General features: G+C 36.7%; 1 protein-coding gene across 1 annotated transcript in view; it reads right to left on the bottom strand.

The window, feature by feature from the left end:
* Nucleotides 1–25,449, bottom strand: part of LOC144253271 (ras-associated and pleckstrin homology domains-containing protein 1-like) — a 64,825-nt gene extending 39,376 nt beyond the window's left edge. Inside the window, exons 1-2 of the mRNA XM_077795066.1 lie at nucleotides 25,164–25,449; nucleotides 24,756–24,994 (exon numbers count right to left, since the gene is read on the bottom strand). Of these exons, the coding sequence (XP_077651192.1) occupies nucleotides 24,756–24,994; nucleotides 25,164–25,449 (525 nt within the window). The remainder of the gene's footprint in view (nucleotides 1–24,755; nucleotides 24,995–25,163) is intronic.
* Between the last annotated feature and the right edge of the window lie 1,138 nt (nucleotides 25,450–26,587).

A 26,587-nucleotide genomic window follows, 5' to 3' on the forward strand; every position in this document is an offset into this window, starting at 1 on the left:
GAATATTATTCAGAATTAAAGAGAATAAAATTATGGCATTTTCAGGTAAATGGATGGAGTTGGGGAATATCATGCTAAGAGAAGTAAGCCAAACCCCCACAAAAAACAACGGCCAAATATTCTGATAAGTGGGTGCTGATCCATAATGGGGGAGGGAGCATGGGAAAAATGAAGAAACTCTGGGTAAAGGGGAGGGATGGGTGGAGTGAGGGCAAGAGGGCAGGAAAGATGGTGGAATGAGATGGACATCATTACCCTAGGTATATGTATGACTGCACAAATGGTGCGATGCGACATTGTGTACAACCAGAGAAATAAAAAGTTGTGCTGCAATTGTGTACAATTAATCAAAATGCATTCTGCTGTCATATATACCTAATTAAAATTAATTAATTAATTAATTAATTAATTAAAAAAAATAAGCCATGGTTTCCCAACTTGGCTTCTGTTCATGTTTTTAACCTACAATAACTCAACCATCAAGAGAGAGAATACATTTTTCTACCTCTCAAAATCTCATTAAAATGACAGTAAACAATTGTAAAAGGAAACAAACTCATAAAAAATACTGATAACCAGAGATAGCAAAGGCCTCAACAGACCAGAGATTTATGGCAAAAATAAGAAGACAGAAACAGGTCACATCATACTGCCGATGAATCAGAGCAGCATTTTCACTCATCAAATATGTATTAAGGACATACTATGTGTCAAAAACTCAATGTTCTAAAAGCTTAGGAAATAACTATGAATATGAGGAGTAGAAACCTGCCAACTTTGAACTTACATTACAAAGGAGAAAAATATTAAATAAACAACAACAACAAAATCAGATGGTGACAAGTGTAGTATAATTAAATTAAGGCTGTGTAGAAAGTAATAGGAGTAAGTAATTGCTTTAGGTATGATGAACACTGAAAGTAGTGAATTTAAGCTGAGATAAGTAGTGAATTTAAGCTGAGATAAGAATGACAAGAAGTAATTACATAGGTAATGACCAGAAGGAAAAAAACAAAGATTAGTTTGATGGGAAGAGAGGAGTCAAAGGTAACTAGACTAGAGTGGTAGGCAGGGGCCAGATCATGCAAGAATTTGTAAACCATGAAGTGTCTGGACTTTCTAAAGTCATTTCTAAAATGATGGCAGAGGCAGTGATGATTCTTATAGGAGCCAGGACAGAGCAAGAAAAGGGACAGATGTGGGGAAAAGGATGCTCTGCAGAATAGCACCCAGTATTCCCCACACTCTGGCATTCATGCATACAATCTAGGTATTTGCTTCCATGGTTAATGAACCTAGGAAAAACTCTCTCAAGATGGAGTGCAAACTCAAATGCCTGCAGGAATTGGGCAGCCAATATAAATACCTGCCAGATGGATACTAATTAGGGAGGGTGAAGCCTGGGAAATATGAAGGCATACCTTAGCTAAAAACCCAAGAACTTTTAGAAAAAGTTTATTACGGAATTAGATAGTAGAGAAGGTTCTATGACCTTCTGAATATTGTAAAACTCATTGAAATGTACACTTTATTTAAAAGGATGAGTGCTACATATAATATAAAAAAACAACTTTTAAAAAAAATTTCTATGCTATTTAAACAAAACAAGAGTTAGATACCACTTCCATGAACTCTCAACCTCTCTATGGCATTTATAGCCAATCAGTTTTGTATTATGTAGTGGTTATTGGTACACTTGCCTCATCGCTACTCCTAACTAGGTTTACTATGGAAAAAGAGAGACCATATGTTCTCCATTTTTTTTTTTTTTGGCCCCAGAGTAACTACCACAAAACTGTATTCTTTCTTTATCTGAATTCCAAATTTTTTCTCCCAGATATTTCCAATTTAAGATGACATCTGATTTAAGATGACTCAAAGCTAAAGGTGCATTTCTTTTTGTTTAAAAAGTGACTAATATATCTGGTTCTAATTAAATACTAATTTAAAAACTTTTAAAATTAATTTCCCTACAGATAGACTAATTTAGAAGAATCAGAGAAAATTCTATAAGGTGCTTTAGCTTTAGAAGAATATTTTCATGGTATTTCTATAATTATGTTAAGAAATGATTTAATAGCTTTTGAATAATGAATCTCTGGTTTAAAAAAAACAAAAACAAAAAACCTATCAATAAGGGTTCCTGAACCAGACAGAAACCCAACTCAAAACAAGTTTCAGGCAAAAAATCTATTCAAATTCAAAGAAAATTTATCAGCACATGTCTCATTCCACCCCCTCCCCACCCCCCTCATCCAAGGTTTCACTCCAAAATGCTCTACTCCGGTGCAGCAGTATTCTTTACATCGCCATCTCTTTTGAATTCTGTCTCCCTATTCTGCCCCATCAACTTTCTGTAAGCATTCCTCAAAAGAGCCACTCCCAATTCCTACATTTAAAAAAAAAAAATCCACTGTTATTCTAAAAAAGATTTTTTAAAAAAGAACCAGAATTGTGAATAGAAACTCAACATTGTTATTGAGGAGAAATCACTTTACTAATAAATCCCACTTTCAGTAGTTCTTCAAACTTTGCATGCTTTAGTGATTTAATCCAGCAGAAGTCAGAGATTCAACATTATTCCTGACAGTAACCAGACACTTATGGAAATAGTTTAAGATTAACGTTCAAAAACTGCTTTAATGGGCTGGGGATGTGGCTCAAGTGGTAGCCAGCTCGCCTGGCATGCGCTAGGCACTGGGTTCGGTCCTCAGCACCACACAGAGATAAAATAAAGATATTGTGTGCACCTAAAACTAAAAAAATTTTTAAAAATTGTTTTTAAAAGTCACTGAAATCTTTGAAACAAGTTTGTTGGGTATTTAAATAATATATGCTAAAAAGAGCACCTAACATTTTAATACAAATTCTGGTTAACAAATCACAAGTAAATAAATCTTTCATTTTTATGTTCTAAATGTGAATGAGTAAAAACCAATATTCATTATCTGATACCATTGAAAATGTCAGTTTAAAAGATATAGCCTGCAAGAGCCTCTAGTCTAGGCAAGGACTAAAGGACTAAACAAAATGTCAGAGGACCTGAAATTCTTCTAATTCTGCCACTAACTAGCTAGAATTTTGATTAAATCCTTTAAATCCTCAGTCCTCATTTTCTTAATCTGTAAAAAGAGAGAGGAAAAGAGTGAGAGTGGGAGGGGTGGGGGAGAGGAAAAGACTACTTGATAAGAGCGGAGGTGCTGGAGTTATTAGACCACAGAGTTGGAATCCAAACTCACATACTGAAGAGTTCTGTGGCCTTGCCTATTTAGGAACCAAGAAAAAAATTATACCCAACTTCTCAGAAAACCATGCAGGCAAGAAGAGAATGCAGTGGACTATTTCAAGTTTTTTTTTGGGGGGGAGCTACTTAGAATTCTACATCTTGCAAAATTATCCTCTAAAACTGAAGAAAAAATAGTCTTTCTCAGGTAAGTAATAATTGAGGGAATTCACTGCCAGTAGACCTACCTTGCAAGGAATATTAAAAGAAATTTATTAAAAGAAACACAATATAGGAAAGGCATTACAATCTGGAAAAAGAAGAAGCATCAAATATGGATATGTAAAGATATAATTTTTTTAATTTTTCTTATTCTATTATTTTGAATTAACATCTAACAGATGTTAATTCAAAATAATAATAGCAATAATATATTTGACTATGTATGTATTTATATATCACATATATGCTTATATATAGTGAAATGAATGACAGTAATGATACAAGGGGCAGGAGTGAAGAATTAGAATTATCTTGTAAAAGGTATTCACATTACACCCCTGAAATGGTGTTATTTGATTATGGACTTGGATTATCTGTAAATGTGTATTACAAACTATAGGGCAACCACTGAAATAAACAGAAAAACAAAAATATTAAGAAAGAAAATGGGTCTGGGATTGTGGCTCAGCGCTTGTCTAGTACATTCGAGGCCCTGGGTTTGATCCTCAGGACCACATAAAATTAAATAAATAAATAAAGCTATTGTGTCAAACTACTTCTAAAAAATAAATATTAAAAAAAAGAAAATGATATCATCTAAACTGCTCAATTAAACCACAAAAGAGTGAGTGTAAGACAAAAACAGGAATGAAGAACAAGGGCCATAAACAGCAAACAGAAACAAACATAGTAGATATTAATCCAATTATATTAATAATCATTTTGAAGTTTAATATTTTAAATATACCCACTAAATAACAAGAGGCTGTCAGAGTGGACCAAAAAATAAGACTTAACTAGGCTGGGGATATAGCTTAGTGGTAGAGCACTAGAATTAGAGAGGATTTAATTTCCAGCACCACCAAAAAACCAAAACCCAAAAAACTATACAATGTGTATAATACATGTTAAATGTAAAAACACATGGATATTCATTAAAGAAACAATCTAAAAAAATAAATAAAATGAATTTCCAAAACAGAAGGCAAAAAGCCCTGATGAGTTCACTAGTGAATGCTCACAAATATTTAGAGAAGAAATTATTACAATTCTCTACAAGATAGAATTATTATAATTCTTCCACAAGATAGAAGCTGAAAATGCTTCCTAACTGGTTCTATGTGGTCAATGTCATCTTAATCCCCAAACCAGTCATTATAAGACAACTACAAACCAATATTACTTCATTTATTTCACATATGTAAGTATGAACATAACATAAATGCAAAAAATCCCCAACAAAATATCAGCAAGTTCAATCCAACAATGGAGAAAAATAATTATAAACCATAACCAAGTATAATTTATCTCAATGTACAATGTTGGCTCAACATCTGAAAAAAAAATCAATCAATAAATCCATTACACCAATAGGCTGAAAATAAAATATTACGTGCAGAAAAAGCATTTGACAAAAATCCAACACCCATTCAGGATTTAAAAAAATAAAAGTCAGTAAGTTAGAAGTAGAGGGTAATTCCTCAACTTGATAAAGAATTATGCACAAAAAATCTTCAGCTAATGCCATACCTAATGGTTAGAAACTTTAAGCTTTCTCACAAAGATCAGAAAGAAGGCAAGATGTCCCTTCTATTTGCTCTTTTTCAATATCATACTGAAAGTACCAGCTAATAAAGTAAAACAAAAAAGGAAATAAAAGCATATGGTTTGAAAACAAAAAAGAAAGAAATATAATTGTCTTTATTCACAGATGACATATTATCTAGGTAGAAAATTCACCAATAATCACCAAAAAACCCTCCTCAAGATTTCAGGACATAAAGTTAATATGCAAAAGTCAATCATTTTCCTATATATCAGCAACAAATTAATGGAATTTGAAATTTAAAACATAATACTAGGGATGGGGTTGTGGCTCAGTGGTAGAGCACTTGCCTCACATGTGTGAGGCCCTGGGTTCAATTCTCAGCACCACATATAAATAAATGAATAAAATAAAGGTCCATCAACAACTAAAAAGAATATTTAAAAAAAACATAATACTATTTACATTAGCTCCTCCCAAAATGAAATAGGTATTCATCTAACAAAATATGTATAATTTCTAAATAAGGAAAACGATAAAACTGATTCAAGAAATCAAAGAACTAAAAAAAAAAAGAGAGAGTGAGATATTATTTGTGAAGAGAAAACTCAATATTGTCAAGAAGTTAAGATGTTCCTATCAACTTGATTTATAGGGCCAAGGCAATCCCAATCAAAATCCCTGTAAGTTACCTTATGAATATCATCAAAATGATTCTAAAGTTTAGACTGAATGGCAGAAGACCCATAATAACTTAATGTGAAATTAAAGAACAAGTTGAAGGGCTGATACTACCCAAAGTTGAGATAATACAAAACTACTGTAATTGGGACAGTGTGGTATTGGCAAAAAAAATAGACAAATAGATCAGTGGAACAGAATGAGTCCAGAAATAGACCCACATGGATATAGTCAATTGATGTTGACAGAAAAGCAAAGGAAATTCAATGAAGCAATAATGGTCTTTTCAACAGATGACCATGAAACAAACGGTCAGCCATACTCCAAAATACAACAACCAAAAAAACCCCTAGACACAAACCTTACAATTTCAGAAAAAATAACTCAAAATGGATCACAGATTTAATTGTAAAATACAAAACTATAAAACTCCTACAAGGTAACAAAGGAGAAAATCTAGATGACACTGGGTATGATGATGATATTTCAGATGTAACAAGTGTAATTCATGAAAAAAAGAACTGATAAGCTGTTATGATTTGGATGTGCGATGTCCCCAAAAGCTCACATGTGAGACAATATGAGAGGGTTCAGAGGGGAAATGATTGAGTTGTGAGCACCTTAATCTAATCAGTGAACTAATCACCTGGTAGAATTAATTGAGTGATAATTGAAGGCCAGTGGGTTGTGGCTGGAAAAGATGAAGCATTGGGGGCATGGCTTTGGAATATATATTTTTATTTGGCAAGTAGAGATCTCTCTGCTTCCTGATAATGACATGAGCTGTATCTCTCTGCCACACTCTTCTGCCACAATGTCCTGCCTTACCCTGAGCCCTGAGGAATGGAGCCAGCTGTCTATGGACTGAGACCTATAAAACCGTGAGCCCTTAAATAAACTTTTCTTCCTCTAAAATTGTTCTGGTTAGATCTTTTAGTCATAGCGATGAAATAGGTGACTAAAACAGAAATTGGTACCAGAAGTGGGGTCGTTGTTATGACCACGAGGTTCAGAGTTTTTTGGAGCTTTTTGGAATTGGTGGGAAGAATTTTGAGATGTGTAGCAGTGCAAGCTAGAAATGCTTTAGATTGTTGTAAACTGAGATGAATAGCCAATTCTGGTGGGATCTCAGAAGAATACCAACAGGACTGTGAACAATGAAAATAAGGCTAAAGAGGGTTTAGAAAAGGAGGACGCTATTGGAATTTGGAATAGAGGCCATTTGTGTTATGTTCTGGCTGAGAAGTTGTCTGCATTTTGCCTGTGTCCTGAGACTTTCTGTGAAGCTGACTTTAAAAATAATGGACTTCTTAATCTGACATAATAAATGTCTAGGCAACATGCCACTCAGGCTGTGATATGGATATTGCTGGTGGCTTTTAGCCAAATTTATTGTGATAATCAGCAGCAGAAAGCAGAGCAGGAAGATTTGAAAAACTTGGGTCTTAAAAGATGGGAATAAAACTGGGGCTAAGGAAGTTACAATTGTTAAAAAGACATTATCACCACTAAAGAAATGCTAAAGACTTTGCCCAGAGATAAAGAGAAAGATGGCTCCAGGGCAGCCCAGGAGCTGGCAAGACCACACCCATCTCCACGCCCTCCACCCCGCCCCAAGGAAGTAAAAGCAAAAATTCTCTAGAGACTAGTGGGCTACCCTTCTTGCACAAGGGGGCCTAGGAATTTTTTTTCTGTCATGCTCAGCTACCCAGGCACTCATGGGCTGCTACAGCCAGGGTCCCTGGCAGACTGGCTACTACTCAAGATGGCAGCAGACCTTGGTGTCAACCACATGGTGTTGCTTCTGCAGAACTGCAAGAAGCTGGAGTTAGGTGGTCAAGAAGGCTTCCACAATATTTCAAAGGAAGGCCTGGGAGGCCAGGCAAAGTGTAGCAGAGTGAAAATCCCTGAGGGCAACCCCTGATAGGGAAAGCTTGGAGTTGTGAGGAGGCAGCCAAAGCTGCAGTAGAGACTCCCAAGATTAAAAAATTACAGTAATGCAGGACATCATCCTAAAAAAGCTGCAGGAAGAGAAGAGACAAGCCAACAGAAAGGCCACTTGGGCTGCAACCAATAAGGCCACAGGGGAGAGCTACACAAGCCCTTTGGAGGGGATATCATGCCGCATGCTCCAGATAATGGACACTGAGCTACAGGACTTGTTTGCCCAGGTGGATTTCAGTCTTGCTTTGGTCCCATCCCTTCTTTCCATGCCCCTATTTTTGTGAATGGAAATTTTTACTTTGTAAATGTAATATTTAGTACCATTATAAATTGGATACTTGTAAATTGCTTTTAATTTCATAGAAGCTCATAATGGGAGACTGCCTTGAGCCTCAGAGAAGACTTTGGACTTGAACTTTGAATAAACTTGGAATTGATGAAACTATGGGAATTCTTGGGAATGGACTGAATGTTTTTTTTGCATTGTCAGATGAGTATGAGCTTTTGGGAGCCAGGGGTGGAATGCTATGGTTTGGATATGAGGTGTCCCCAAAAAGCTCACAGGAGAGAAAATGAGAGAGGATTCAGAGGGGAAATGATCGGGTTTTGAGTGCCTTAATCCAGTGAATTAGTCACCTGATGGGATTCAGTGGTAACTGAAAGTAGGCTGGAGGAAGCAGGGAATTGGGGGTGTAGTTTTGAGTATATATTTGTATCTGGCAAGTAGAGATCTCTCTCTCTCTCTCTACTTTCTGATCATCATGTGATCTGCTTCCCTCTACCACACTCTTCTGTGATGATGTCCTGACTCACCTTGAGCCCTAAGGAATGGAGCTGGCTATCTATAAACTGGGACCTCTTAAACTATGAGCCCTATTGAACTCTTTTTTTTTTTTTAAAGAGAGGGGGGAGAGAGAGAGAGAGAATTTTCAATATTTATTTTCTAGTTCTCGGCGGACACAACATTCTTGTTGGTATGTGGTGCTGAGGATCAAACCCGGGCTGCACGCATGCCAGGCGAGCGCGCTACCCCTTGAGCCACATCCCCAGCCCCCCTATTGAACTCTTCTTCATTTAAAATTGTTCTGGTCAGATCTTTTAGTCACAGCAGTGAAAAAGCTGACTAAAACATAAGCTATAATTCATACTTTATTAAAATTAAGAACTTCTGCTCTGTGACAACATCAAGTGTAAGATAAGCCATAGACTGAAAGACAAAAATTGTAATAAACACATCTAACAAAAGATGTTATCCAAGATTACAAAATTTTTAAAGCTCAACACTAAGAAGACAAATCATGTGCTGAAAAAAATGAACCAATGACCTTAATCAACACCTGATCAAATAGGATAAACAGATGGCAAATTAGCATGTGAAAAGGTGTTCCACTTCATTTATCATCAGGAAAATGTAAATTAAAACTAGATACCACTATGTATCTATTAGAATGGTCAAAATCCAAAACACTGACATTATCAAATGCTGATGAGGATGTAAAACAGTAGGAACATTCCTTGCTTGGGGAAATGCAAAAGGGTACAGATAGTTTGGCAGTTTCTTACAAAACTAATAATACTTTTACCATGTGATCCAGCAGTGCACTCTTTAGTATTTACCCAAAAACTGTGTCCACACAAAAACTTGCATATGGATGTTTACAGCAGTTTTATTCATAATCATCAAAACTTGGAGGCAACTAGCACATCATTAGTAGGTAAATGGATAAATAAACCATGCTATCAAACCATGAAAAGACACAGGAAACTTAAATACGTATCTCTAAGGGAAAGAAACCAATCTGAAAAAGTTTAAGGTATGATTCCAACTATATGACATTCTGAAAAAGGAAATACTGGAGATAGTAAAATGATCAGTGGCTGCCAAGGGTTTAGGATGGGGGGATGATAAATATGAGGAGTGTAAAGATTCTCAGTGCATTGAAAATACTATGCATGATACTATAATATGGATATATCTCCATACATTTATCCAGACACCAAAAATGTTAACTCCAAAAGCAAAGCATTATATAAACTGAATCAAATATACAAGTGTGGCAGGGATGTTGATAAGGGGAAGACTCAGCATGTGGTGGGACGACTGGGGGTTAGGGGATATGCATAAAATCTCTGTGCCTTCTTAATTTTGCTGTGAATCTAAAACAGTTCTTAAAACTAATCTTTAATTTAAAAAATTTATTATTTTAAGAATTAAATTTGAACATAATTCTAGATTCAAGTGGAAGTAATTCTGTACTTAATTTACTAAAAATATCACATGTAACTTTTCATCTAAGACTACTACTGGGCTGAAGTGGTGTCACATGCATGTAATCCCAGCTGAGAGGGTAAAGCAGGAAGATTGTAAATTCAAGGCCAGCCCCAGCAATTTAGTGAGGCTCTACTCAACAAGATTCCATCTCAAAATAAAAAGGGCTGGGGATGTATCTCAGTGGTAAAGTGCCACTGGGTTCAGTTGCTGGTACCAAAAAAAAAAAAAAATCAAACAAACAAACAAACAAAAAACACCCCAAAACCAAAACCCTACTACTACCTGAAATAACACTTCTTCTTTTCTTCTTACTCTGTTCATTCAAACCAACACTAAATGAAATTTTACTGTGAAGAGTCAGGCACTGTGCTGGTAAGCACAGGCAATGTAGCTATTTTAAGGGTAGACATGTTCCCTTCCCTCCTGCAGGTTTTTCAAATCTCTCACAAAATAACTGAATTTTGTAACTTTTATGCTCTTTAAAACTCAATGCAGGCGTTGGGGATGTGGCTCAGCGGTAGCGCGCTCGCCTGGCATGCGTGCGGCCCGGGTTCGATCCTCAGCACCATACACCAATAAAGATGTTCTGTCTGCCGAGAACTAAAAAAAGGATAAACATCAAAAAATTTAAAAAAAAAAAAAAACTCAATGCATATACATTTACAATATTTTAACTCTGAAATGTTCTTTTGTTATATAAACAAGGAAAAAAAAGAGGTATTTTTTAAGATAAATTATGTAGAAAGGACACATTCAGCAATCTCAGAGTAAATAATTTCTATTCTTTCATCATAAGCAGTCATTAGGTAACTATTGAAATATTTTTTTAAAAAACTCACCCACAAAAAAAAAACTAAAACAAACAACAATTGTTTTAAAACTCAGTAAAATAAATAAATAGACCCAACCCTAACTGGATATTACATTTTTATTTGACTGCACAAGATGATCAAGAATTAAATGTTCCCCAAAAAAAGTTCACAGGAAGAAAAAGCACTCTAGGAGTCTATTGACCAAATAATCATCTCAATTATCTACATAGATGTCACAACACAAGAGTTAATGCATTTTAGGCAATTCTCCAATATCAGTTTTACAGCTAGGGCAGCTAATGTTTCTTTAGAGCAAACACTTTTCATTCCACTGTAAATAAACATAAACAACAATGCTTTCAGTCAAAACTCTTAATAAACATTTGCAACAATACAATCCTCATGGATTAAAAATACTACAAAACCCCTTATCCTAATAACTAAACTTCTAGAAACATACTAAAGGAAAAATAATATCCATCAAATTGGCAAAAAGCATGATAAAACCAGGATTAGGAGGATGTGAACAATGGGAACATTTGGTGGAGACATATTTTCCTCACCATTTTGGAAAGCAATTTAGAGATTACATATATTAAGATTTAGCAATATCATTTCTAAGTGCCCAACTCAGAGACAAGCACCAGGAGAAAGGTAAAATGATGTTGACTGTGGCCTCTTAACCATCTAACTCCCATGGGAAAAATGGTTTCTTCTGATAAAAGAAAATAAGCTGGATTTATAAGAACCAGTATGGATAATGTCAATCCTATGGAGTTAAAAATGTACCTTTTACAAAGATTAGCATAAAAAACTCAAACCCACAGAACAGCAATAAAATTTTATGAATAAACCAATTTTATGAATAAATTGGGTATGGAGGCACACGCCTGTAATCTCAGCTACTCAGGTGACTGAAGAAGGATTGCAAGTTCAAGGCCTGTATGGGCAACTTAGCAAGACCCTGTCTCAAAATAAGATTTTAAAAAGGCTGGGGATGTATGTAGCTCAGTGGTACAGTGCTTGCCTGGCATGCAAAAGGCTCTGGATTTGACTCCCAGTACTGCCAAATAAATAAATAAATAAATAAAATTCTGTGAATATACACATGTGTATGAAATAGTACTGAAATGTGCATGGGACAAAATAAATTATCCTGAAGAGAGCTTTCATTGTACATGCTACATGTCTTACTTGAAGCAAATATAAATAACAAATTACTGCTGGAGGTAAATATGTGCATGTCTACATATTCTACTTGGGTTTAAAGATAACTTTTAAAAAATTCAAAATGTTTAGATAAAGATTGCACACAAGTAGGCTCAGCAAAATCAAACATTCTGAATGGAAGAAACAGAACTAAACTGTGTACCCCAAAATGAGTTAAACAAATATATACACACATGAGAAAATATAGCAAAAATCTTAACTATGGTCATTTCTGGGTGGTAGGAATATGTTTTATTGTCTTTATATATTTTCTGTTGCATATTTCCATTAATATTATCAGTAAAAAAAAAATAAAGCAAATCATAAAATACACACTCAAGAAAATCCTCTGATAAAAACATGCTCCCAATAAACTGATAGGATTCTTACTTCTGATTTTAAAACTATCAGACTATATTAATAAAGATAATCCTCAATAATGAGTATCCACAACCATATAAGCCAAAAGAATTGTGCCAACAATTAGACAGTCTAAACTTCTAGTTTTATATTTCTAAAAGTATCTCTTTTGGTTTCCTCTATTTCTAGAGGAATATGATATCTACACATCAGATATCATAAGGAAAATAGAAATACCAACTCTTAATTTATATCATAAAAACAAAGCATGTGTAAAGGATGATTTGGCCATTTAAAAAATAGAAACAGGAGAGCATAATGTTTATATAACATTCTAAGGCAAAGGAAATACGTGAGACTACCAGGAGAAATTAAAAACATAAATTAAAGAAATAAGTGGACACCATATTAATGAATTGGAAGATGCAATATTATTGTCAATTCTCCCCAAACTGATTAGAAGGTTGATGTCATTACAAACAATATCCCAAGCAAACTTCTTTATTTTTTTATGGAAACTTACAGGGTGATTCTAAACTTTATATGGAAAAACAAATGACTAAAAATAGCCACAACAATCTTGAAGATTGAAGCACTTACTGTATTTGATGTTAGGACTATATTTAAGACAATGCAGTATGGGCAAAAGGACATGAAATTAAATCAATGTAACATTGATGAGTCTATTAACAGGCTCATGATTATACAAAATGATTTTCAACAAGGATGTCAAAGTCTAAGTAGGTAATGAGGAAAAGAAAGTGTTAACAAATGATGCTGGGAAACTAGGTAAAATATGGGGGGAGGAGAGTTTCAATCCCCACGCTCATATCATAAGCAAAAATTAATTTGAAATGGATTACAGATTGCAATTCAAGAGGTAAAATTATAAAGCTCCTAGGAGAAAATACATAATTATATCTTTTCAACTTTGGTAACAGCAATTTATTAAAACAAGAAAACACTAACTATAAAAGAAAAAAATAATAATTTTGGTGAAGTCCAGTGTAAAAACTTCTGCTTTTTGAAAGACACTACTAAAAAATAAATGGGAAAGCCACAAATTAAAATATTCACATATATATCTGATAAAGGGCTTATATGTAAAATATATCAAGAATTGTTACAACTTAATAAAAACATATATATCCCAATTTTTAAAATGGCAAAAGATTTGTATAGCTACTTTCAAAATGGCTAACAAGAACATGAAAACTAGATCAACAGTATTTATAATCTGAGAAATACAAATTAAAACTACAATGAGAGATCACTATATCCAGGAAGATTGACAATACCAAGTGTTTAGACTTAGAGCAATAAGAAATACTATCTAATTGCTATTGGATATATAACATGGCACACCTTTGGAAAAATTCACCCATTTCTTAAAAAGTTAAAAATATACTACCCTATAACCTAGCATGCCCTCATAGGAATTTATCTAAGAAAAATGAAAACATGTCCACAGATATCCTACCACCATTATCTGTAAAAGCCCAAAATGGAAAAAGCCCACAAAACATAGTATATATACATATTGGAATAACATTCAGCAATAAAAAAGGAACTAATCTAGGCAATACGGAAGAATCTAAAAATCATTATTCTGCATGAAAACAAGCCAGGCAGGGGTGTGGAGAACAGGCTGCTAGGAGATGGGTTAAGAGTGGCATAAAATCCAAAAGTATACAAAGAAACTTTAGGGGATAATGGAAATATTTGCTATCTTTTTATTTGGGGGGGGGCGGGGGGGTACTCGGGATTGAACTCAGGGACACTTGACCGCTGAGCCACATCCCCAGTCCTATTTTGTATTTTATCTAGAGACAGGGTCTCTGGGATTGTGGCTCAGTGGTAGAGTGCTTGCCTAGCACAGGCAGGACCCGGGTTCGATTCTCAGCACCACATAAAAATAAAGGCGTTATGTTGTGTCCATCTACATCTAAAAAAAAAAAAAAAAAAAAGATCAGAGATAGGGTCTCACTGAGTTGCTTAGTGCCTCACTTTTGCTAAGGCTGGCTTTGAACTCTCGATTCTCTTGCCTCAGCCTACCGAGCTGCTGGGATTACAGGCGTGCGCCACTGAACCTGACCAATATTTGTTGTAATGGTTTAATAAGTGTTATGAAAACATATCAAATTGTATGCTTTAATATATGCAGTTTATTATTCAGAAATTATATCTCAACAAAGTGGTAAAAATAATTTTTTATAAAACAAGCAAGCTGGGGGGCCAGGGTTGTGGCTGAGTAAGAGTTCAAGTAGAGCGCTTGTCTAGCATGCATGAGGTGCTGGGTCCAATCCCCAGCACCATACAAAAACAAAATAAGGGCTGGGGATGTGGCTCAAGCGGTAACGCACTCACCTGGCACGCGTGCGGCCCGGGTTCGATCCTCAGCACCACATACAAACAAAGATGTTGTGTCTGCCAAAAACTAAATAATAAATATTAAAAATTCTCTCTCTCTCTCCCTCCTCTCTCTCTCTCTAAAAAAAAATAATAAAATAAAAGTACTGTGTCCATCTACAACTAAAATATATATATTTTAAAAAAAGCCAAAATACTTCATAGCAGAATTAGAGTTAGAAGTTAAGGCTGTGGGCTGTCTGTAAAAAAGATACAAAATAGGGCTGGGGTCATGGTTCAGCGTTCGAGTGCCCCTAAATTCAATCCCCCCTCCCCACAAAAAAGAAGTCAAGACAGTGACTATTCATGAGAGTGCTGAGGTATTGAGAAATCAATGAAGAACACTTCTGACACACTGGTAATTTTCTTTCATCTGTGTACTGGTTATACAGGAATTGAAAACATGTACACTTCTGATAATGTGCACTTTTCTTAATATAGTTCAAAGAAGGAACATCTACCAATCCCTCTCCTTTATCCAAGTAGAGTCACAAAAAGACTCCTACAAAAATGTTCACAGTTGTTTTCTTCATTATTCCAAAGTGGAACCAGATCTGTTGCTCATCAACAGGAAACTGGATAAGCAATTTATGGCATATATATACAACTGAATATTACTCAGCAATAAAAAGAAACTATTGATATATGCAATAACAAAGAAATCTAAAATTATGCTGAGTACAAGAAGCTCGAGACAAAATATACATAGATAGGATTCAATTAACATCAAGTTACAGAACAGGAAAAACTTACCTGGTATGAAGCAATTGTGACTGCAGTTGCTTCGGAGTTGGTAAGAAGTTGAGACTAAAAAGGTCAATGATAGAGTCATGGGAAATATTTTATGTCTTGCTAGGGGTACTGAGGGGAAAAAAATCTTACTACGGACATGAAAAAAATTCTATCAAATACTACTGAATAACTAAACTCATATTTAATTGGTACTTTTGATTTACCTGAACAATTTCTGAAAGAAAAATGCAAAATCCAAATTAGGCTTCTGAAACAGGTCTGCAGTTTCTGAAACAGGTCCCACAGTTTCAACTGTGGGAAAGAATAAATTTTATTAAGGTCTCACTTTGCTGACATTTACCTCCTTTTTTCCAAAAACATTGTTTTCCAGTTAGAGAACCAGAATATCTTGTCCATAGTCATTTATTTTTAAGATGGCATAGAATATTATACAGTATGAAATGAAATAATATGAAAGGCTCATTATGAACAATATAAATTCAATTAATAATGTTTTCAAGGGGCTGGGACTATGGCTGAGCGGTAGCGCACTTGCCTGGCATGAGTGAGGCACTGGGTTGGATTTTCAGCAGCACATATAAATAAATAAATAAAGGTTAATCAACAACTTAAATATATACATATACATACACACACACACACACACACACACACACACATATACATATATGTGTGTAAATGTTTTCAAAACTGAGGTGATTCATACCTTAGGAGGTGAGTGATAATTCACTGGATAGCATATTAGAAGTTCTATTTTTATTTAATCTTTATCTTAATATATATGCATATTCTAACTATAATATATATCTTTTAACATGCAGGGTGACACTGGCATCTTTACTGTGGCCACCTCTCAGACAGTCATACATATAAAGTAAGCTAAGTATTCAGGTAGTAAGCAATTCTAAGTCTCAAGAGGAAGAGTGATAATAAGTATTTGCTACATTTTTTTTCAGTAATGAAATAACTTACCTTTTTTGTAAACTGTTACCAGAGACTGGTGTTCCAGTAAATAATTTCCTTAATAAAAAGAATGATTGATGGAAAACTATAACACAAAATCTGAAGCAGCTTTCATGAAGCAGCTGCTTTGACCTTAATAAAAAGAAAGCTGGGGATGAGGATGTTTAATTTTAAAAACCAAATACTGCAGCAAAAGAGAAGATGAAGCAAGAAAAGAGCCAAGGGTTCCAGGATGTTATTGATGTGGTTGAGGAGTGACCTTAGTATTTTGTAGCAAACAGCTTTATTGGCTGTCTCATAGAAAAGTATTTTAAAAGAGTTGATATTTGGGCTGGGGTTGTGGCTCAGTGGTAGAGCCCTCCCCTTGCATATGTGAGGACCTGATTTTGATCCTCAGCACATTAAAAAAATAAATAAATAAAAATAAAGATATCGTGTCCATCTACAACTAATATATATATATATATATATATATATATATGAGTTGATATTTAAAAGATGAGTTAAGTATTTATCTTTTACATCGACAAAAACTAAATTTGATAACTTTTCATGATTGACAAGTGGTTGTGGCAATATGCTACCTAGCTTTTATTTTTAAAAAACAAAAACATGGTAAATCTGCCTGTCCCTTAAAGGTAAGAGAGCTTAAAACTTAGGAATAACTGTATTCTGAAAAAAACAAAAACAAAAACTCTCACACCTGTACATTCATTCTGTTTGAACAGAGAAGCCATTTCTAACATTAAAACACCTTCCAATAGCATTCAATGTATCTTGAATTGGTTTGCAAGAAGAGCCTACTGATATAAGAAAAGCAAACTCTAAGTCAAACCTGTATAAACACTGGACAGAAACTTAATTATGAGTATTTGCATTCAGAAAGTACAGCCAAATATGTACCTGCTCTTTTGATTACAAGTTCCTTAATGAGTTTCCTTTCAATTAATAACAATATCAAAAACAAGTACCAAAGAAAACAGATTTAGGACTCAGACTTTGGAAATTCCCTATCACCAAGTACTAAAAACCAAGATTTTCATGTTCACTGCTTTTGCTTTAAAATGCACAATTTATTTTTGAAACATAGGGTAAACAAAAAGGTTTTTTAACCATTGCTAACACTTGCAAGGCATACTACTCACAGATACCGGGGAATCACTAATTTCCTTCACCATTTTCCAATGTAATCTGTTACAATATGAAATAAACCAATGAGCCAAGAAATAATTATCCTTTATAAATAAACAGTAGATTTAATGCGAGCTATAAAGAATTCCTTAAAGGGGCTGAAATTGTGGCTCAACGGGAGAGTGCTCGTATAGCATGCCCAGGGCCCTGGGTTTGATCCTCAGCACCACATAAAAATAAATGAATGGGGTGGGGCTGGGGTTGTGGCTCAGTGGCAGAGCGCGCCTCACACATGTGAGGCACTGGGTTGGATCCTCAAACCAAATAAAAATGAATAAACAAAATAAAGATATTGCATACATCCATAACTAAAAAATATTTTTAAAAAATAAAAAATAAATGAAAGGAATAAAGGTATTAAAGAAAAAAACATTACAAACTCTTTAAAAAAAAGAATTCCTTAAATAAGGGCTTTCATGAAAATCTTATCACTGAATTTCTATCATGTACACTTAAGGGACCAAGGGGTATATTTTAGAGGAGTAAAACCAGGTGTGATACTCCAGAACACAATGAGATGTAAGACAGTACACGATTAACAAAGCAAAGCAAGTAAGGCCTATAGGCATGATGAAGAAAGCAATTAATTCTGCTTTCACCGCTTCAGAGAGCTGCACAGCAATGCAGCTGTGCCCAAAGGATAAATAGGTGTTTGACTGGAAAAATTAGGGAGAAAAACTATGCTTGGAAATTGTGCATAGAGGACTGAGGCATGCACAATTCTTTATGACATAAAGAATATATTTATATTTGCAAGTTACAGTAGTTGCCTTGTGGTTCTGACTTAGCTAACACTTTTCTTGACATCTCAAACTTAGTAAGATTGTCCTAAAGGGTTAAGGCATACCATTTTTTTAAAGTGTAGTTACAAAAGTGACTTATGATTCTATAGTATTTGGGTCTATCTACTATTTTTACAGTCAATTTTCACTACACGTTACCATTCTTCAAGGAGCTTATATTATAATAGTCTTACAGAATGATAAAACATTATCATAGACCTCTCAATCTTGCTTTTTTTCCGCATCTAATGAACTGTCTCACTTTTCCAAATCTAATCTCTTCACCTTTTTTTTTTTTTTTTGGTACTGGGGATTGAATTCAGAGGCACCTGACCACTGAGCCACATCCCCAGCCCTACTTTATATTTTATAGAGAGACAGGGTCTCACTGAGTTGCTTGACATTGCTGAGGCTAGCTTTGAACTCACAATCCTCCTGCCTGGGATTATAGGCGGGTGCCACTGCCTACCTGCTCTTCACTTGTTTTTAACTCCTAGGTCTGCTTTTTTGTAAACCCAGCTTCTTCAATCACATTCTCTACGGAGTCCTGTCTTAAAGTGCCACTTAAAGTGGCATCCTTTTTATTTTGGAGAATATTTGTCTCTTTGCTTTCTTGATTATGCCTAGATGCGCCTAATGCAGAGAAACAGTATGCATTTTATTAACAGCATATATTTTTATATTTTTAAAGTATATATTTCTTTAAAAAAGCCAGTGTATAAACCATGAATCATGTGCTTTAAGATACTAACCTCAAAGTGTGGTAAATATTTTAGATTAAAATAATAGCATGGGATGAAACTTTAGAAATTATAAATCTGGAAGTTGACTATTTCACAATAAAATTTTTCTGGATGAAATTTTATATGAGTATCCCATGTAAAACTGGCTAAAGTGTTGCTAATGTTATTTTTTTGTTCAAGTACATTATGTTAACTTCTTATAAGCTGGAGAAGGTGTGAAATTAGGTATATTAGTTACAGTCTTATGACCACCTAAATAACATGTTTACTTTATTTATTTATTTATTTATTTATTGTACTGAAGTTTGAACTAAGGGGCACTGGACCACTGAGCCACATCCCAGCCCCATTTTGTATTTTTTATTTAGAGACAGGGTCTCACTGAGTTGCTAGTGCCTCACCACTACTGAGGCTAGCTTCGAACTCCCAAACCTCCTCCCTCAACCTCCCAAGCTGCTGGGATTATAGGCATGTGCCATGGCACCCCAGCAACATGTTTACTTTTTAAAATATATTTTTAGTTGTAGATGGACACAGTAGTTTTATTTTACCTATTTATTATTATGTGATGCTGAGGATCGAACCCAGTGTCTTGCACATGTGAGACAAGCACTTTACCGCTGAGCCACAACCCCAGCCCCGAAAAATCTTGCTTTAATTTTGCCCAGATAATAAAGTAGGCAGTGTTTTGTTTGCAGCTTGTAAGGGTCCACTCTGTAGCCTCAAGTATATGAATCCAAAACTTAAAAATAATAAACAATAATCTCTTCTTCCAAAATTGACTTAATAACAATATTTAACAACTGCTTATAAGGCAAATAAGAAAAACTCAAAACTTGCAATGAGCTATAAAAAATTTAATTTGTAATATGAGAACTTACTGTTACATGTTCATTGTTACTAAGCAAAATGACTAACACAGGATGAGTATGCTCCCAAAGAAATGTGCCTAGGTCTTATTTATTAACTGAGCACCATGCATATGCCACCGTAAGGTATTGTTGAGACAATTATAAATAGATCTGCACAAGAACTGGATTTCTAAAATGAAATCTACTTCAGTCTATGGCCTTCCTTATCAATGACCATTTAAAATTCAGAAGCACCGAGACAGTAAAGACAGAATGTCTGCCCCCTACAAAATTAATTATATATAACCATGTAGTACTACGATCTTCAATGTGTTAAAAATTTTAAACATACACACACATACATACATATACATATATGAGAATAGGAAGGTGCCAAGACCATTCAGTAAGAAAAAGATAATCCTTTCAACAAACAGTGCTGAAAGGACTACAGACAAAAAGAATGAAGTTAATACCTTATGTAAACCATATACAAAATTAACTCAAAATGGATCAAAGATATAAATTTAAAAGCTAAGACTACAAAACTCCTAGAATAAAGTATAAGGGGAAAACTTCACAAACTGCATTTGACAATGATTTCTTGAACATGACCAAAAAAAGCATAGGCAACAACAGAAAAAAAGAAATTTAATGGGGCTGGGGCTACAGCTTAGTGGTAGAGCACTTGCCTAGCATGTATATATGAGGCACCAGATTCAATCCTCAGCACCACATAAGGTATTTGTCCATCTACATCTAAAAATATTATGTGTTACAAGAAAATATCAAGACAGTGAAAAGGCAACCCACAAAATGGAAGAAAATGTTTGCAAATCATATATTTAATAAGGGGTTAATATCCAGAGTAAATAAAAACACTCCTATGACTCAACAACAACAACAAAACAACAAACACAATTTAAAAATGAATAAAAGGACTTGAATAGACATTCCTCCAAAGATATACCAATGGCCAAAAAGCACCTGAAAAGATGGTCATCATTACTAAACATTCATTAGGAAAATCCAAATCAAAACCACAATGAGACACCATTTCACACATATAGCAGCAATCATGGAAAAAGTGTGTGTATGAGCTGGGGCTATTGCTCAGTGGTAAAGTGCTTGCCTTGCATGTGTGATGCACTGGGTTCAATCCTCAGCATCACATAAAAATATAGGTATTGTGTCTATATACAACTCCGTACAATGTTTTAAAAAGTGTGTGTGTATATATGCCCAAGTATATGTAAATACACATAAATACATAAAATATATTCATATGTGTACATAAACACATATATGTGTGGAGATACATATACACATATACATATATATGTATATGTGTATATGTGTATATTTATACACATATATTAAGAAAGGAACTGGGGGCATAGCTCAGTGGCAGAGTATGTACAGGGTCCTGCCTTCAATCCACAGCACCACAGGGGGGATGGGGGGGAGAAGAATTGACAAGAATATGGGAGAAATCTGAAAACCTGTACACAGCTAGTAGGGATGTAACATGTCACAACTGCTGTGGAAAACAATATGGTAGTTTCCCCAAAAATTAACTATAGAATTATCATATGACTTAACAATTCCACTTCTGGGTATACACCCCAAAGAACTGAAATAAGGGACTCAGCTGTACCCCAATGTTCACAGCAGCATTATTCACAATAACCAAACAGTAGAAACAATTCAAATGTCCATAAATGTGGTATACACATATAACGACACATTACTTAGTCTTAAAAAGGAATGAAAGCACACACTCAGCTACTCAGGAGGCTGAGACAGGAAAATTTCAAGTTTAAAGCAAGCCTGAGCAATTATCCAGATCCTGTCTCAAAAATAAAAAGGTCTGGGGGCTGGGGTTGTGGCTCAGTGGTAGCATGCTTGCCTAGTATGCGTGAGGCACTGGGTTTGATTCTCAGCACCACATACAAATAAATAAAAACAAAAGTCCATCAACAATTAAAAAATATTAAAAAAAAAAAAAAAAGGTCTGGGAATGTACCTCAGTGGTAGGATGCTTGCCTAGGATGCCCAAAGCCCTGGGTTCAACTCTTAGTGCTGGAGGGGGTGGGAAAGAAATTCTGATACACTTTATAAGTTTAAAGATATTTTAAGAAAAGGAAAGAAATTCTGATACACATTAGAGTACTGATGAATCCTGATTACATTATGCTAAACGACATAAGTCAAACACAAAAGAACAAATGTTTGATTCAATTCGTATGAAGTACAGGGAGTAGTCAAATTCATAAAGACAGAAATAGAAAAATTATTACTAGAGGCTGAAGGGTAGGTGAAGAATTATGGTTTAATGGGTAGAATTTCAGCTTGGGGATAATGAAAAAGTTCTGGAGATGGGTAATGTAATAGTTGCACAACAGTATCAATATACTTAATACCACTAAAAATACCACCCAAAAAAAGGGCAAATTTTATGTTATATAATTTATCACAAAGTTGTTTTTTTTTTTTAAAGTGTGTGTTGTTTATTTTACTACAATAGTAGCACAGGAAAATTGTTAAGAATACAAGCTTAAGAATTAGGCTGCTACTTTACAGCTCTGTAGTTTTGGGCAAGAAACTTATTATCTGTACCTATTTTCTCAAATAATAATGAATCTATTGAATAAGTTTATAGTGAGGATTCAATAAGTCAATAAAGTGCTTAAATTAATGTACATCATATAGTAGTCACTTTTATCCTCAAAAGACAATGATCAAAAATACCTTTTCAGAAAACAAACTGTTAAAAATTGTGAAAACATACCATGTGCTCCATATGCCACTCCTTTCAGTCAATAAATAACCTTCTATGTAATCTTAGTGACACTGGTGTCACTAAAGTGTCACTAAAACATTAGTTGCTGCTTCTAACAAACAGCAATACTCATCACAAGGAAAGATCTACAAATAATTACTAAATTCAAACAAAAGAGAGCAGCAATTCAAACAACACAAAATATTTAATTCAAAAAGAAATCAGTTATTAAGCTTTGCAGATATTTTTGTACTTACTTGAACAGAGCTATATCCAGATACACACACACACACACAAACAAACAAAACAGACAATCTGAAAGACTCAAGAAGAGCTAAAAACCTTTCTGTGTCTGTTTTGCCCCTCCCCCAATGATCCTCAGGTTCAATCCAGCTCTCAAAGGAAAGCACCACCTCCAGGTGGAATGTCTTCCCCTCTCCATCTGCATCTGTTGAAATCCTACCCATCCTTAACGCCAACGCTTCAAAGGATTTTCCCCCAATGCCCATAATCTAGAATCAATCTCTCTCCTCGACTACCTTATTCTACATCTTTACTTCAATATTTATTATATAATGTGCCATATTACTACAATTACTATATCCACTTTTTACCAGCCCTCCCCTCAAAAAACCTCAGAGATCAGTAGGAAAGGAACAAAAGGAATTAACATTTGCTAAACACCCCACTGTCAGGTACTATTATTTTCGCATACATCATCTCATTTATCCTGATGACAACTATCTGGGGAAGTGTAAACAGGTGGTGTTATTCCTGTTTACTGATAGGGAACTACTTAAGAGTTCAACAGATTATCCAGGTTGCCAGCCAATTCCAGTGCATATGAAACTGGTTTCCTATCCCCTTCCCTCCACCCAGCTCCAAAGAGTTCTTTGAACCATCCCAAGTTGTAGTTCTTGTTCACTCTGTGTCCTTTACTCTGCCTGAGAGTAGGTATTTCACATATGTCTACTGAATTTAATATTCTCATGGATTCAATACCACCCTTTAACAATCCGATCACGCCTCACCCCTAGCCCGTTACCTTTACGGTTCTTTTACAGTGGACTTCACACACTAGGCAGCTCTCCATATCTCCATGGGAAATGCTGCAGACAACATCAACCCTTATTGGAAGACTAAGTAAAGAATCTATCCATTCTCCCACATTGCCCCAAATGCTCTTCCTACAGAGTATAAGAAATGTAATACACAAGACACATGTTAACAATGTGAAACCCATAAGCTCTCATTTCACACTAAGCCACGTCTTCGGGCATACAAGGTATAAGGCATACGCGGTTTCCAACTCACACAGTGGGGCCACCCTAAGACACTGCCTAATTAAGAAAAATACATCGTAGAGACCATCTTAAAACGAAGGCATCCCAACTAATACTATTACACTGCCGCCTCCCTTTGTGCCCCCACCCCCAATGAACCGCAGTTTAGATTTCCGGCGGGAATGTACACGGAAAGATAAAACGGGGCTGAAAAGCATTGGAGCGAGCGATTACTTAGCTTCTTTAATGAGAAGACGCAGAAGGCGCCCCGCCTTTCTAAATCTCTGCACTGAACTCATCTGTGAATGGTGGGGGGCATCGAAGCCTGAGCAATACCACATTGAGTCACAGGTTTTTGCGGCTGGTTGGCGAACAGTCCCTTCCTCCCTTCCTCCCTTCGGTCCCGGGCCACCAGCCCCCCAGTGCCAGGTCGGAGAATCCCAACCGCACCTTCTCTAGGCGGCCCAGATCTCATTGTCTCCCTCCGTGCAGCCCCCAGGGGCGCGAGGTGCAACCCAGGCCCGCCGACCCCCACGCACCCGCAGGCTCCTGGCCCGGCGCAGATCAGCCGGCTCGAGACCGGCGGCGACCCCGCCCCAGGCAGCGGTCGCTCGAACCGCGCCCGGATGGCCGGGCCGAGCGCAGGGAAAATGGAGGCGGGAGCGGCGGGAGCGCTCCCAGCCCCGCCGACTCCCTCCCCCGACCCCGAGGGCGAGGAGGAGCACTCACCGCTACAGCCGCTCGGTCCTCCGGCGGCCCCGGCGAACGTCGCGGCCCCGGACTGGGTTGCCACTGCTCGCGCTCCTCCAGCCACCGCCTCCTCCCCAGGCGCGGCGCTCCTTCCCCGGAGACGCAGACAGCGCCGGCAGCTCCCGCGCCGCGCGCTCCGTGACTGGCTGACCGACCGACGGACCGACCGGGTGGCGGCGGCGGGGGCGGGGCGGCCGCAGCGCCCCGCGGCGGCGGACCTGAGTGCGGCCGCGTCCGGCCGAGATGCAGAAGGCGGGGCTGAGGGCCGGGCGGCCGAAGGGCGGACCGCCTCGCGCCCGGCCGCGCGCTCCCCGCCCGCCGCCAACCGCTCACTTCCGGTGCAGGCGGCCGCGCGCGCCCCTCCAGCTACTTGGCACTCGCCCTAGCCCCTTGTCCGTGGCCCCCAGCCGGCTGGACTGGCCGGCCCTGGGCTCCCGGCCCTCAGGCGCCCGACCGCACCCAGCCGGGCACTCCTCCGAGCCCCGCCTTTCCTCAGCACGTCCCTGTGAACCGCCTCCAGGAACGAGTGAATCAGAGAATGAATGAGAGGGAAGGAAAATCCCGGTGTGGCCCCACCCGGTGTTGGCCTTTCCTGGGAAGCGGGCCCAATGGCTTCTGTCCGAGGGCCTCTGGAGACCGTGAAGCTTCGAGCAGACCTATCAAGGAGCTGCATGCATCTGCCTTTATGCCATCCCTGTACTCAGAGATTCAGATGTTTTCTTAGGCACCTACAGACCATTGTCATTGAAATCTGAGGCCCTTCTTTAGGAAATCCCAATTTGGCCAAAAATGCTACCTGCAGATCCATGCATATATTGGGAAACTTTTGGAGATTAGGCCTTTCAGTTATCTTTAATTACTTTTTAACTTCGAAATCTGTTTTGTTCCATGTTTATAATTTATGTCCTCCCTTAATTAAAGTGTTTAGGAGCAGGGTGTTGGCATTTTCCTTTACCACCAAGCTTCAAATTACTCATATACTGCTTATTTTGAAACAGGTTTGACTTAGGCCAACTTTTAGATTTCAACTTTTGCCCTTACTTTTGACCTTCACCTTCATCTAAAGTTGATCAAAGGAAGGAGAAAATGGAATTAAATTATTTCTGCATGGCTACATACAAAACAACTTTGTTAACAGCATTAAAACAATTGAGGAGGGGCTGGGTTTGTGGCTCAGTGGTAAAGTGTTCGCCTAGTATGCACGAGGCACTGGGTTCAATCCTCAGCACCACATAAGTGTAAAATAAAGATATTGTGGTCCCCTAAAACTTAAGAATAAAAGAAAAAGAAACAATTGAGGAATTAATTGGAAGTGTTACCTGGAATTGGTTCCAATGGTCATTTAACCTTTTTTCATATCTTTTCATCTGTTTGTGAAGTTTCTGTATCCTGAATTTTCACTGATTGAATTGACTATACATTTCTGAAATACTGGCTCCCTTTCTAAGAACCAGAGCGTTCATTTCTCTGTCCTAGGGCCAAATCCTGGTTTGGTTAATTGCATTCTTACTTCCTGATATTCTTGAGGACTTTCAAGTGGTTTAGGTCTTTTTTACACAATCTGTTCCAAACTGGTATACAATCTGTCTCAAACTGGTATTTAGAACCACACAATACAGTTACTGGCTGAGTTTCACACTTGAGTAGTCTGTACTTTAGAAATATAACTGCATTTAAAATTTTTAAATTTAGTTGGTGCTTCAATAATTTGGAGTGAAATAATATCTCATAAATCAAAATGGTGCTAGTGACCACTTCCCATAGCCTTCTTTTTGAAACTGTGGAATTCATCATTCATTACCTCTAATTAT

The sequence above is a fragment of the Urocitellus parryii genome, chromosome 1 (genome assembly GCF_045843805.1).
Source record: "Urocitellus parryii isolate mUroPar1 chromosome 1, mUroPar1.hap1, whole genome shotgun sequence".
In the NCBI taxonomy this organism is placed as follows: domain Eukaryota; kingdom Metazoa; phylum Chordata; class Mammalia; order Rodentia; family Sciuridae; genus Urocitellus; species Urocitellus parryii.